The sequence below is a fragment of the Echeneis naucrates genome, chromosome 16 (assembly GCF_900963305.1).
Source record: "Echeneis naucrates chromosome 16, fEcheNa1.1, whole genome shotgun sequence".
Lineage (NCBI taxonomy): Eukaryota > Metazoa > Chordata > Actinopteri > Carangiformes > Echeneidae > Echeneis > Echeneis naucrates.
Window position 1 is genome coordinate 21,472,408 of NC_042526.1, and position 14,128 is coordinate 21,486,535.

Consider the following 14,128-nt stretch of genomic DNA (forward strand, 5'->3'; position numbering starts at 1 on the left):
GTAGTTCATACATTCAGTAGATACATGGGCTGAAAGCAGGGAACATGCACTGTGTGTCACAGATTCTACCAGCTAGATATTTGCAGATATATATAACTTCAACAAATGTCAACATGCTTCACTCTCACTATCTCACAAAGGTATAATCATACAAGCATTTATTGTGAAATAAATAATTAAAAATTCCCTAATAAGTCTTCAGTGTTGATCAAAGCTGCTTAGGTCACAAAGTGGAAGTTGTGTTCTTCCCTTTTGGCCGTAGACCTACCTTCTGCCACGCCCCATGGGTACTGGCGACCTCTGACCTTCTTGCCGTTCACTTCAATAACAACATTGCTGCCAACTACGGCCAATGGCATCTTCTCCTGGAAAGAGAAGGCACCCAATTTTATTTCACATCTGAATAAATAACTCATCCTTGTTTGGCATTGATGCCACTGGCTTAGATTCACATTGAGAGTTTTTAGAGACTGGTCACACTGAAAACTGCTCTGAAAGTAAAGCAGTCCTACAGGATTGGTGATATATAAAGACTACTTGCAAGGCTAACAAGTATAATACTTTAGCTGGCAAGCCAACAGCTAACAAAAGGTTAATACAATCAAGAGCCCTGTGGGTTAATCGAAGGTTGGCTAGCTTGCTTAGCAAAGTTCTCTTTTATGAAGCCATTTCTAAAATAATAATAATAATAATATTTTGAGAATTGGGGAATAAATCTATTTTATTAATTAATATTGTGTTTTAAGACGATTTGCTTATTATGAAACAAATTTTCTTCCACTGGCTCCAGTAGTTTAGGCTGGGCTGAGTTTGTTGCAGTATTACTTGTGCTGAGTTGAACATGTGCAGTGACGCATATTCAGACCCAACATCTTGGACAGCTACGTATGGCAAATCAAGTTAACATAAAGAGCACCTGATTCAATCATGATTTGCAAGAAAATGTGATATAAGATATAAAAACTTTTTCATACTTTGGTACTTTAACTCGGAACCTTTGACCCCTCTGCATTTTTACTACTAAGATCAGTCAGAAGAAATAGTTGATTTTTTTAATTATTAGAAAGACTGTCTGCTTCATTACCTTAATCTTTCGGATGAGCTTGTTGTCGTCGTCATCCTCTGTGTCTGGAAATTCATAAATTTTGATTTTGTGCTCCTGTATCTCTTTCATTATCTGAAAAAGTAAAGAGTACTCAGATTAATGGTTACATGCACACACAGTATATAGATTAAAACATATTTGGATTTTAAAAAGGTTTTGAATTTCTCTTTCTATTATTTTTAGAATCTTTACACAGTTAAAGAAATTATTTAGATAGAAATATTTCCTGTTATTTAAATCTTAGATTTGCTTGGCATAACAAGAATACTGGGAGAATGAAGCAGCATAGGTCTATCAAAAGTTCACATAAAAAAATTTAAATTGCAGATTCACCAGAAATGTATAACCTGGAACAACATTTTATGAGCAGGTTATCCATTTTTCAGGAATTGGCTGGAAGTACTGAGTCCCTAGCTGCCTTAATGTAAGAACAAGCCTCCAGAGAGCCATGGGTCAGGGATGAGATAATTACAAACACAAACACAAATACCTGTTTTTTAAAAAGTTGGCACTCTTCTGGGGTCAGAGTGTCAGCTTTTGCTATGAGAGGGATGACGTTGACTTTGTCATGCAGTCTCTTCATGAACTCAATGTCCAGCGGCTTCAAACTGATGGAGAGAGAGAAAGAACACAATGGACGATTGACCAGTGACCTAAATCAACATCAAATAAATTTGCTACACGCTTGAGAAACAACAAGGCATGAGTGAACTCTGCTTCTTGAGATGGCTCAGGCCACACAATGCTTCACATCATTTTAGTCACTACCATCATTTTTCCTGTGGTGTGCTGCGGCTGTGGCCCTACAGCAAAGGACACCAACAGCCTCAATAAGCTCATCAAAAAGGCTGGTGGCTGTGAAGGCGATCCCAACTAAATGTTTTGAATTAATTATGTCCAGTTGGTTAAAACCTGTTCTGTCAGAGACATGAGGTCCTAATCATTTAACCATTATTCAAAGGCTTTCAGTATACTGTTAGGTCAGTTGTAAAATCTCATTATTTTAGGACAGGAGGCATTAGATTAGACCCCGAGCAAACAGTAGACAGGAGACCTGTGATACTGGTGTGATCTTTAACTTACATAAGGTACATGTATAAAACTGAGCTCAAACCAAAAGACATTCAATTGGATTTTGGAGAACAAAGATATCCCCCCCTCGCGGAGGGAGGCAATGATTTCAATCATACCTAAGGAGGGGAAAGACAAATTGTTGTGTGGGAATTACTGTCCTGTAAGTCTCCTAAATACCTATAAACTATTTACACGTAACGAATAGAGGTAATATTACCAGTACTAATACACAAGGACCAAACTGGCTTTGTTAGACAAAGACAGACCCAAGATAACATTAGGAAAACGCTGCACGTTATGAGACAAGTCACACATCAAAAACTGGAGACAATGATATTGAGTTGGAACGCTGAGAAAGCATTTGACTCAGTGAGGTGGTCATTCTTATATACAAGTATATATAAAGTACTTTCAAAATTTGGCTTTCATACAACTGTAATTAACACATTTGCAGCGTTATATAACAAACCAACAGCTAGAGTCAAAATCAATGGAAGCTTAACTAATTCATTCACTCTAGAAAGAGGAACGAGGCAGGGGTGTTGTGCATTGCCACTCCTGTTTGTCTTGTTTATAGAACCCAAAGGTCTACTAATTAAGCAGAGGGCTGATATAAAAGGGGTAACAATGGCATCTGGGGAGCAAAAACTGGCCCTATTCGCTGATGATTTATTGATAAGTATAACACAACTTACTCAGACACTCCCAAAATTGATGGAATTGCTAGAGGAATTTGGTTTAGTTTGTAGTTATAAAATTAACATTAGTAAAACCCAAGCATTAACATTTAATTATGACCCTCCACCTTAAATTAGGACCAGGTACAATTGGAAATGGGACGCTAAATCCATTAAATATTTGGGAGTCTCTCTACCTAGGGACGTCACGAAACTATACAACATCAATTATGACTCATTAAACTCAAAGATAAAAACTGATATACAAAGATGGAATGTTATCCCCTTTTTAAGTTTAAGCTCCCGGATAGAGTCAATCAGGATGAATATTCTTCCATGGATGTTGTACCTTTTTCAATGCTTACCAGTTAAAATACCATCCAAACAGTTTTTGGAGTGGGACAGACTAATAGCGAGATATCTGTGGCAAGGGAAAAGGGCCAGAATCAAATTTAAAACATTACAGTTAAGAAAAGATAAGGGGGGAATGGGCTTTCCCTGCTTACAGGACTACTACCACGCAGCCCAGTTGAGGCCTTTGGTTTGCCTGTGCTCTGCCTGTGCTCACCTACTTACACTGCAGGATAGAAGGAAATAGAAGGAACAATGTTTAAGGGAATTCCAATAACAGCTTTATTAAGTGATAATAAACTACAAGAGGAACAGGAGATCCCAGACAACTCTATATCAAGCAGCTTCCTGAAGTCCTGGCAGGAAACAGTCAAAATTTGCAGATTAAAAGACACATCTAGGATTATGAGGTGGTGTGCTTATGACTCAGACTTTATGCCAAATAAAACTGATGGTAGATTTAAGACATGGCTCACAAAAGGTTTAACTACATATTATTCATTTGTTCACAAGGGGGCACTTAAGAGTTTTGAGACCCTACTCCCCCTAGATCATGCTCTAGGGAAAGAAGATTTTTTTTTAGGTACCTACAGGTGAGATATTATTATGACAAAAACATTAAAGAGGTGTTAGGAAAAGATGAATCAGGGTTCATGGATGTATTTTTGTCATTAATTAAGTCCAGATCTTGCAACAAAATTATCTCCAAATTATATAAAGCTATACAACTATCCAAACAAGAGAATACAGAATACATAAAGAGGAAATGGGAAACAGAAATAAGGATAATAATCACACCAGAGAGGTGGGAGAAAATATGTCAACTACAATGGATCTCAACCGTGTCAAACACATGGCGTGAGTTCTGTTGGAAAAGTATAACAAAATTCTTTATCACACCAATCCAAAAATGCCATCAAGGATGCGGGGACCCTTGTTGGAGACTCTGTGGGTCTGATGGAGCCAACCACTGCCACATTTTCTGGGACTGCCAAGTAATAAGACCGTATTGGGAAGAGATCCACAAACATATTGAAAATATATTTAACGTGAACATTCCATTGAATTGCGAGAATATGTTTTTGGGTGATATAATGTTTGAAACATGGAACATTAAAGACAAAAAACTATTGACGATATTGTTGGCAGCTAGTAAGAAATGTGCTACTAGGAAATGGTTAAAAGTGGAACCTCCCATCATTGACGAATGGATCGAAATTGTTTGTTTGTTTCTTTTTCCCTTAAAGTTGAGAAAGATAATTTTTATAAGATCTGGACCAAGTGGACTGAATATGTAAAACCAATCAGATCTGACGGTTCTGTTGTTTTTGTGTTATTGCTTAAAAATTTGGGTCCATAAAGGGCCAGAAGGGCAATATTATGGACAGAATCACTTAAACTTTGTTAAAGTCTGTTTTTGACAATCTGAGTTAATGTATGTGTATAGTGGTATATGTGATGGAGATAAGCCTTTCTGAATAAAAAAAGAAAATTGAAAAAAAAAAAAAAAAAAAAAAAAAACTGAGCTCTAACCACAGAGGAATTGTCACACTTCTCTAACCCACTTGGGTGAAAGAACTCCATTCCTATTCAGCCAAATAGTATTGTTGGCTGTGACTTTTTGGCTTTTTACTTTATTATTGCTTTTTAATATTTGTAATAAAATATTCAAGCTTGACCAAGTTGACAAGGTTTTTTTCTTACCAGGAAATTATAAAAACTTCAACCACAGTCATGTTATCGGCTCTAAGATGGTCACCCTAGAGGAGGTGGTGGCAGAGAAACATCTGCCAAAACTGCAGGACGTCTTGGACAACCTCTCCACAACATGATAAGCAAGCAAAAGAGCTACATCAGCCAGAGTAACATACTGATCATGCCTCAATGGCTCAGGGAATGCCTATGAATATCTTTTCTACAAAGTGCTCAAGGCTCAAAACCTCTGCTTTGGTAAAAAAAAAAAGAAAAAGAAAAAGGTTAAATTATTGCACTTCAGCATTGGCAGTTTACACCAGTTGTCATAATAGTTTGAACATGTTAAATCTCCCTGGACCAGATAATTATTTTTCACAACATTTTTTAAATGCTCTTGTGTTTTAACGTCTGCGTTTTTAATGCTATATGTGTCGCTGCTAAAACATATAGCATGGCACTGCAAGTCTTGATTATCTTATTTTCTACTTTAAGGTAACTTAATTTGACTTGCCTCAATTTAACTGCTGGCTTGCAGCAAAATTTTTTTCACAAACGCACACACATACAAAAAGCAATTGCAATAGCATTTTCTCCATGATAATATAATCTTCACCTTTTTGGTGTTTGACGCACCATCAACAAATGCATGCTGAGATAGGCTCGGGAGGCTCTCCTTTGTTGAACGCAATAAGTTGTGACAGAAAAATGATGACGGAAATCTCATTTGTGGTTCTTTACAATAAATATACTGTCATTATGCTGCAGGTAGAAAGACACGCTCTGTAAATGAGGTATTATTGTGAAGAAAATAGCACATTAAATGTCCTACATGCATGGTTTTCCAAAATAAATGTAGTTCAGTAGGTCACCTGCAGAGGGTAACAACGACTGAATACTACATAACATGTAGCTGACAGCAAAGACAATCAGACCCTACAGTAGTAGTTCCTCTGTAGGGTCCCCATTTCTATTTGAATGATAGAGAAGGGCCTGAGTTGTATTAAATGTGAATACAGAGGCAGACAACTTGGAATTGGGCACAAATGTGAGTATTTGCTGCATGAAGGTGGCATATTGTGGAAAAAGATAACTATATACAGTATGATTGCTGTTAATATGTTGTTAGTGAATCACCCACATTATTTCATAATATACCATGTTTTATATCCTAACCCCACTATAATTTTACTGATGCCAATTTAACCCAGACATGCACACACTATGTGACACAAAATGTGTCAGAGATGAGAGATGAGAGAGAAATGAGAGATGAGAGACATGCCTCCATGAGTTGCTGTGAGCCTACAAGCTGATTGGGTGATTCAGCAATGAGAGCAGAACTCTTTTGAGCATGAGCAGAATCGACTTATATAACCTTTTGTGGGTCACAAACACTGGCTGGCAGCTTTCTTCTCCACGGTACAGACACACTTACTTTACCATTATATCCTGCAAAGACCAAGGAGCTGTGTAGAAACCAGTGAAGAGTCAAAAGGCTTTCATCTCACTTTAGTATAGTCAGGTTTTACTGGTTGGCATAGTACTTTGATTTCCTAATTTCTGATTGGTTGACTCAGTAATGAGAGCAGAACTCTACTGAGCATACACAGAATTGGGTTATATAACCTTTGTGGGTCACACACACTGGCTGGTAATTTCCTTGTCTATGGGCCACACTTATTTTACCATTATATCCTGAAAAGAACAACGAGCTTGGTGGAAGGGTTAGGGTTAGCGCAACACATGGTCATACGTTTTATTAACCCCTAAGTGACCAGCAAGGGGATTATCATGGGCCAACAGAAGAACCTTGTATTGGAATGACTGCAGGACCACAATTTGCGTTTCCACACTCCAATCGTCCTGGTCAGACACATGAGGTGGCGTTCAAAACACCCCTGGATACTTCTGCTCTAACTCACCTGACTGTTCAGGGAGTGGAACGAGTCACACCTCCAGATCAAGTAGCCCCTTACCTCCAGCTAGATCGTTTCCCAAAATAAATGTAACGCCCTCAATGGGAACCTCTGTACTCACACCCTCCACCACAGAACCTTTAACCAGGTCACAGTCAAGGTGAATGAAGTAAAGCGGCACACCCACCCACTGCATCCCAAACCTACGCACCAAAGTGCGTGTATTAACAGAGGATTCTTCAGATACTGGCAAAACCCCCTCAAGTAGTACAGACTGTGAGGCTGCACTATCCCTTAAGATGGTCACTGGAACTTTTGGACCTACATCTGTAAGGGAAAAAAAACCTTTCATTATAAAGGGAGCAAAAACCTGAAGATCGGGTTTCACCGAAGCCTGCTGCAAAGGAAAATCTGATTGTTGGGATTGTGGTTCTGTTTTCAACAGGTTAACCGCCTTGGGAGTTTTATTTTTCTTTTCAAGTGCAAAACATGTTTTTAAAGTATGTCCTTGCTTTTTGCAAACTGGTTTGAAAACTGGTTTATCACCTTCTTTTACCCCTGGCTTTAAATCATCGCCAATTGGATTCGCCAGTGCCGGACTTTGAACAGAGGGCTTGAAGAGCCTGCATTCTGAGGATGGATAAGACTTATGTGTGAGAACATATTCATCAGCCAAGACAGCTGCTTTTTGACACATCAGCAACATTCTGCTTACTAATGTATGCTGCAATTTTATCAGGTAAGCAGTTTCTAAAATCTTCTAAGAGAATTAAATCTTGCAGTTTATCAAACTCTTGCACCTGTTCAGAATGACACCAGTGATCAAATAAGGCCTCCTTCTCCCTGCCAAACTCAACATATGTGATACTGTCCTTTTTGTTAAGCTTACGGAATCTCTGCTGATACGCCTCAGGCATGAGCATGTATGCTCTTAGCACAGCTACTTTAATTTCATCATAGTTAAGGCTAGCTTGCGCCAATAATGATGCATATGCATCCTGGGCTTTTCCCGTGAAGACACACTGGAGAAGGAACGGCCAAATTTCTCTAAGCCATTTTAAAGTGATGGCGACGTGCTCAAAAAGAATGAAAAATGTATCCACATCTTTATCATTAAAAGGAGGAACCAAACGAAAAGACAGATTAATGTCAAACTCGTCAAAACTAGTTGGAAACATAGAAGACTGTTGTATTTCGAGTTCTTTTATTCTAATTTGTCGCTTGGTTTCTTCTTCCAATTTACGTATCTCCAGATCATTGTCAAGCTCTTTCTCCTCAAGATCTAACCGGCGGAGCTCAAGATCCAACTCTTTTCAGCAAAGAATTTCTGGGAAGTGACACATTGTGACACAGCTGTGATAAGGCATTGTGTTCCATTCTATAACACATATAATAAATTGCCTGCTAAAGTTATGAAGCCAAGACAGATTCATAAATAAATTAAAATACAACTGTATCATTTAGCCCTTTAAAACTTTGTTTTAAGCACAAGAGATAGAAAACACATACACATGTACATACATAAGTACTTACATAAGTGAGGTTAAAATGCATTTAGGCGGAGTTCACAGGCTATCTCATTTGTATCTTCTCAACAGTGAAACAATACATAAGGTAAATGGGGGGGGGACTTTGGGAATGACTGCTTTAATAGAGCTTTATTTAAAAATGTATATGAAATGAATATTAATTATATATCGTGTAAAGGTGTTATGTATCAGTTGTTAGCTGTTAACTCACTCTAAACTGATCTGCAAAACAATCCCAATCCCAATCAAATTTTTTTAAATACAAGTAATTCATATTTTTAGGTAAACAATGGATGACATATATATACAGTACAGGCTAAAAGTTTAGACACACTTTCCTATTCATTTGAATGAGAAGGTGTGTCCAAACTTTTGGCCTGTACTGTATATATACATATATATACATACACATATATATATATATATATATATATATATATATATATATATATATATATATATATATATACACATATATATATATATATATATATATATACATATATACATATATATATGTATATGTATATATATGTATATATACAGTACAGGCCAAAAGTTTGGACACACCTTCTCATTCAAATGAATAGGAAAGTGTGTCTAAACTTTTAGCCTGTACTGTATATATATGTCAACTCATTGTTGGCATTATTATCTTTCATTTATGGGACCCACGTCATGTCATTCCACCTTCATCCCAAGCAGTACCTACCCATGTCCAGAGGGGGCGATGAAGTACAGGCAACAGTGGACTCTGTTGTCTGGCATTGATCTGCGGTTTACCCTCGACTCTGCATTGAGGAAGTCCTCACACTTACTGTCAATGTAGTTGATGACTGGTTGCCAGCTGAGAAGATGATGGAAAAATATCAGGAAGGGGGTGATTAGAAAAAGCAAATCCAAATCACATATTTTCCTGAAAAATGTATTAGAAGTGTGTTCACCAGTTACTGTTGTCCACTGCATCTCCAAACCCTGGGGTATCAACAATGGTGAGTGTTAGCTGGACCCCTCCCTCCTTGATCAGGACTTTAGACTGCTCCACCTGAAACATGCCAACATTCCCACATTTAGTGCACTACCAATAAACCCTTGCATGGTTATCACATTACTTCTGCTTTACTTACTTAACATCTAACCTTTGAATGTGAAATGTTTGGATCATCTTTCTGCATTAATGTGGATTTAACACTTGAGAATACATTTTGGTAGGTCTGTTCTATCCTCTCCCACGAAGGGCACTAATGATGCACTTGCACAGTGTACGAGCACCCAGCCTGCTGGGGATATCCAAAATCTGCCAATTGTATGTGTCAACATTCAGGCACAGGCACTAAATTAATGACGGATGAACACCAACTCCTCAGAAATGGATGATTAGAATTTGAGTTTGAAATTGAATTAAACATTATAGAATTAGATTCTATGTGTTCCAATGAGCCCAGACCTGACACACACTTGGCTGCTTTGTGCAGCTTAAATGGCAAAAAGGGCTATGTAGAGCTATGCAAAAGTAGCAGGACAAATCACATAGGCAACTTTATATATTATAAGTGCTAATAAATTTTTGTTCATTACAAAACTGGGGTGAAAATGTCCTCTGTGTAGCTGTCTATATGGGCACATTTTATTCTTTCGATAATACACGCTTAAAATAGTGTGATAATAATAAAGTGACAATATATGGCACTGTCAATCTCACCATCACTTTCTATTCACTCAAAGTAACAATGCATCAAACGTTACACCTCATTTTAAGACCAATGAGTGCTCAGAATAGTGCATTTGCTATTTTAACAGTATTAGTGCTGGTGGTGCAGCACAATAATGCTGTTGGTTTGAAACTAACAAAGGCTTTGAGATTTACACCAGGTGTAGGATTTGGCCGATAACATCTTCAGCACTAGAGGCTAAGTAAGCCTTTTTTGTTTGAAGTAATTTTGATGGAGAGGGCCAGAAAAATTCATTTCATACCACAAATTACAATATGGTCATGGAAGATTGATACTCAGGTAAAACGCATTTGTTATTTTCAGGCAAAATAAGATAATCCTTTATTTGTCCCTCAGTGGGGGAAATTTTCAGATTAATATCAGACAATTATCAGACATATAGGAAAGAGAATATAAGCAAAAATACATCATATTCCAAAAAAGGTTTCAAATTTGGGTTCCTGTCCTGAAATATTGTTTTCAAAATAGTAACAGCACTCAGCAGTTACCGGCAGTCACATCAACATCAGCAAGCTACAATCATCCCAGGCCAGTGTGTCAGAATAGAACCCTACATTTTTGGATGGACATTTTCAAAAGACTGTTGAAACTAGTCAGTTTATTAAGCATATATGTAGGTGTGTGGATGTGTTTTTACATACTGTGGATGCAGAAACCTTTTTTGTATTGAGAACCACGTTCATTGATTATTTACATTGATTTATTGACACCTACTACCAAATGGTAGGAAGGTATTGCAACATCCAATATAGCATTGCAGTATGCACTGTAGTACTAACACTCATACTATAGCTAAGAGAAACTTTCTTCACCTTCCACAAACCTTCAGAGAACCTATTTTAGTTTTATTGTGCATCGAGCATCAGTGTTAAAGCATATGTTTGTACTGTAAGTGTTTGTGCATGACATGTCAGCCAACCCAAAACCAAATCTGGTCTTCCACAGTTTCTGTGAGGACAAACAGATTTGGGAGAAAACCTCAAAAATGCTGTCAGTCTCAACACCATAATTTAAAAGAAATCTGATCTGAATGTTAGTGAGTGACAAAACATGAGAATGTTTTAAAATAAAAATACTCTGACCCGTCTCTCTTTCTCTGCCTCAGACCACAGTACCCATTTATGCTCAGACTGTGGTCATGGGGTTCACATGAGGCTTGACTCACATGTGGACTGACATGAGCTTGGCTCATGGTGTCAATTAAATGATAATGTCTCAACAGTAGTTGAACAAAGTTCCAAACTTGATGTTTAGTTAATATTCCCACCTTTCACTTTCTGTCAAATCTATAGTGGTATCAATTTCATATCATACCAAGAAATTTCTTTCTAGGCATGGAATCAAACTGTCATATTGTCTGATTAATGAAGCCCAGCTGAGATGACTCTTCATTCACCAGGTTTTGAAGGTCTGATATACTCTGCAGTCAGATGTAAGAAGAGCTGTGTAGTTCCAGGAGGCTTCTATGCATGGTTTTATACTGATCATAGTCTATGGCGTCACAAAATTTGTCATAATATTTTTGAGCTTCATCTTGTGTTCATTTTGCTGTTGGTGGTGCACAGTCCTATGAAAGCCCCTCTATTACAATTATCTATCATTTTAATGTCACACATGTGAGTCCTCCACATGCAGAGATAATATCTGTGTTTGTATATACACCAACTTTCACTCATTACTTACACAACCACACCCACACAGTCACACAGTTGGAATTACACTCTATATACCACTGTTATTTTTTTCTTTTTCTTCTTCATTGTTGTCCCAAAATGACACACAAACCTCTCTATGTTCTGTTACCAACTGCAGCTTCAGAGCTTCTGGAGGCTCTCACCTCCTCCTCAGTTTGTTGTGACCATAAAAGGACAAAACCAGGCCCCATGGCATGTTTTCCTTCATTTTCCTGACATCCCTCCTTCTCCCTTGTCTTTTCCATGATACTCCATCCATCTCCCTTCCTGCTGTACCAACATTCCCCTCTTCCTCGCTTTCTCTTGTTTTTTTTGTGTGTATTAGTTGAGATTGATACCTTCAGTAACAGTGTGACAACTACAAGAATTCCCACCCATGTAGCTTTAAGGTTGGGTTGTTTTTTTTTTGCAATAAGGATATAAGCAGACGTTTCATGCTCTAAAACATAACATTATATTGTCCTCAGACTGACAAAAAAACTTACATCAACACCCTCTCTCTATAACTCTACGGTCTACATGCAATCTCTTGTTGAAACAAAGCGCTCCAATTATACATGGCTCACAAAACAAGTTTCAAGCAGTGTTTTTCCTTTTCTTGTTTACAACTACTCACCACAAATCACATATAATATGGCGTTTTTCAGCGAACCACACAGCAGTAGGCAAACAGTGGATTGTTAATTTTGCTTAGATTTCTAGCTTTTTAGTTCTTATGTCCACTTATATTATGTTACAGATATGTTAGTTAGCCAAGTTTATACATTGTACATACATACATGGCAAATCCCAGCACTAGACCTTGCACACAACTAACCTGCTTTAGACTTCTTGAACTTGCTTATACAAACACACACCCGTTTCCCCACATGCCATGTTGTTTATAGGCAACTGTTTGAGAATCTATTATCGTCTGTCTTTTCTTTGTCTCTTGTGGTAGTAACAGTTTAATTGAATCATCAATTCCTTTAGCTCTAAGCAGCAATGATTTTATCAGCCTATTTATAAATTAAATTTTAAAAATAAAAAATGAATCACCTTCTGCCCACAACTGGCAATGATCTAATGTCATATATAGCATTATACTTGTAATTTTTTCGCGGGTTTGGTACCGAAGTGTCTGTAGGTCTGAGTGTGAGTGTGAGTGGTTATTTGTCTCTGTCTGTCTCTGTATGTTGGCCCGGTGATGGACTGGTGACCTGTCCATGGTGTACCCTGCCCACACCCAATGTGAGCTGGGATTGGCTCCTGCATCCCACGACCCAGAAACGGATCAACGATTGAAGATGAATGAATGAATGTGATATCGTAAATTACTATATTGTTACATACATGTGACAATAAGCAAATGTTGTCAGTTTCTAAGCTGCTGTGGCTGAGTTGGGACACGTTCTAGCACTGGAAGTATGGAAAGAGTAAAGGAGAGGGCTAAAGACAGCAGTGGGAATATAGTTACACGCCACCTGACATTGATAACCTGTGTTTTTGGAACAAAAGCTCTATATAACCGGTATAACCAGTACTTGTGACTGGTTGTCACAAGTACAGAGGACATAGCCATGCACAAAATACAGCTAGTTTATAGTTCTTGACAGGACCTGTTTGACATCAAGCACAAAAAGTGCATTTCAATTTATGTTGATTTGAAATGTCATCTGACATCATACACACAAAGTGCACTCAAATTATAAATGTCTAGTAACATGCACACCAAATACACTTTAATTTATGTTTTGAGATGTATCAGGGTTTCAACGTATCAATCTCTTTATTTATTAAAATATTATGTTCCATTCCATTGTAAATTCAGTTTTGCTTTGTTGCTAGTTAAAATAATGTAAGAAATTGAGACTATCTCGTTGTGGTCAAAATTAAAATTATTTAAAAATTTTCTTTGAGTCTATAGCATCACAGTTCTAGCCATGTTTAGATGTGTATTCTTTTTCTCTGAGTTTTTGGAAATGTGCTTTATTTGCCTACCTTCTCTCATATCTCAGAGAGCTCATAGTTCCTTATTGTCCCAGTTCAATCTGTAGATGGAAGTTTACTTGTGGTTCCTTTCTCCAAGTCCCAAGTGTAAATCAGGACCTGAATCTTTCAGCTATCAGGCTCCTCTTCTATGGAACAAACTCACAGCATTGGTCTGCGCAGTGGATACTCTTGCCCCCTAGTCCGTGTTCCCTCCTCCTGTCCTCTGTTTTTCTGTCCCCATTCTATAGGTGCTGAATCATCTCTGCTAAAATCAATTAATTGGTTTGATTTGGTTTGGTAAGGCTGTGTCGTCACAGTGACAACACTTAAGTCGGCCATCTTGTCTTTGTTTTTGCCCTGCTTTTCAGAACTCAGCATGAGTT

General features: G+C 37.7%; 1 protein-coding gene across 2 annotated transcripts in view; it reads right to left on the bottom strand.

Moving 5' to 3' along the window:
- LOC115056289 (septin-7-like) overlaps positions 1–14,128 on the bottom strand; it is a 43,196-nt gene that overhangs the window by 12,401 nt on the left and 16,667 nt on the right. For both annotated transcript variants that reach the window (XM_029522609.1, XM_029522608.1), the window contains exons 4-8: positions 9,292–9,392; positions 9,060–9,194; positions 1,596–1,713; positions 1,085–1,177; positions 269–365 (exon numbers count right to left, since the gene is read on the bottom strand). In XM_029522609.1, the coding sequence (XP_029378469.1) occupies positions 269–365; positions 1,085–1,177; positions 1,596–1,713; positions 9,060–9,194; positions 9,292–9,392 (544 nt within the window). The remainder of the gene's footprint in view (positions 1–268; positions 366–1,084; positions 1,178–1,595; positions 1,714–9,059; positions 9,195–9,291; positions 9,393–14,128) is intronic.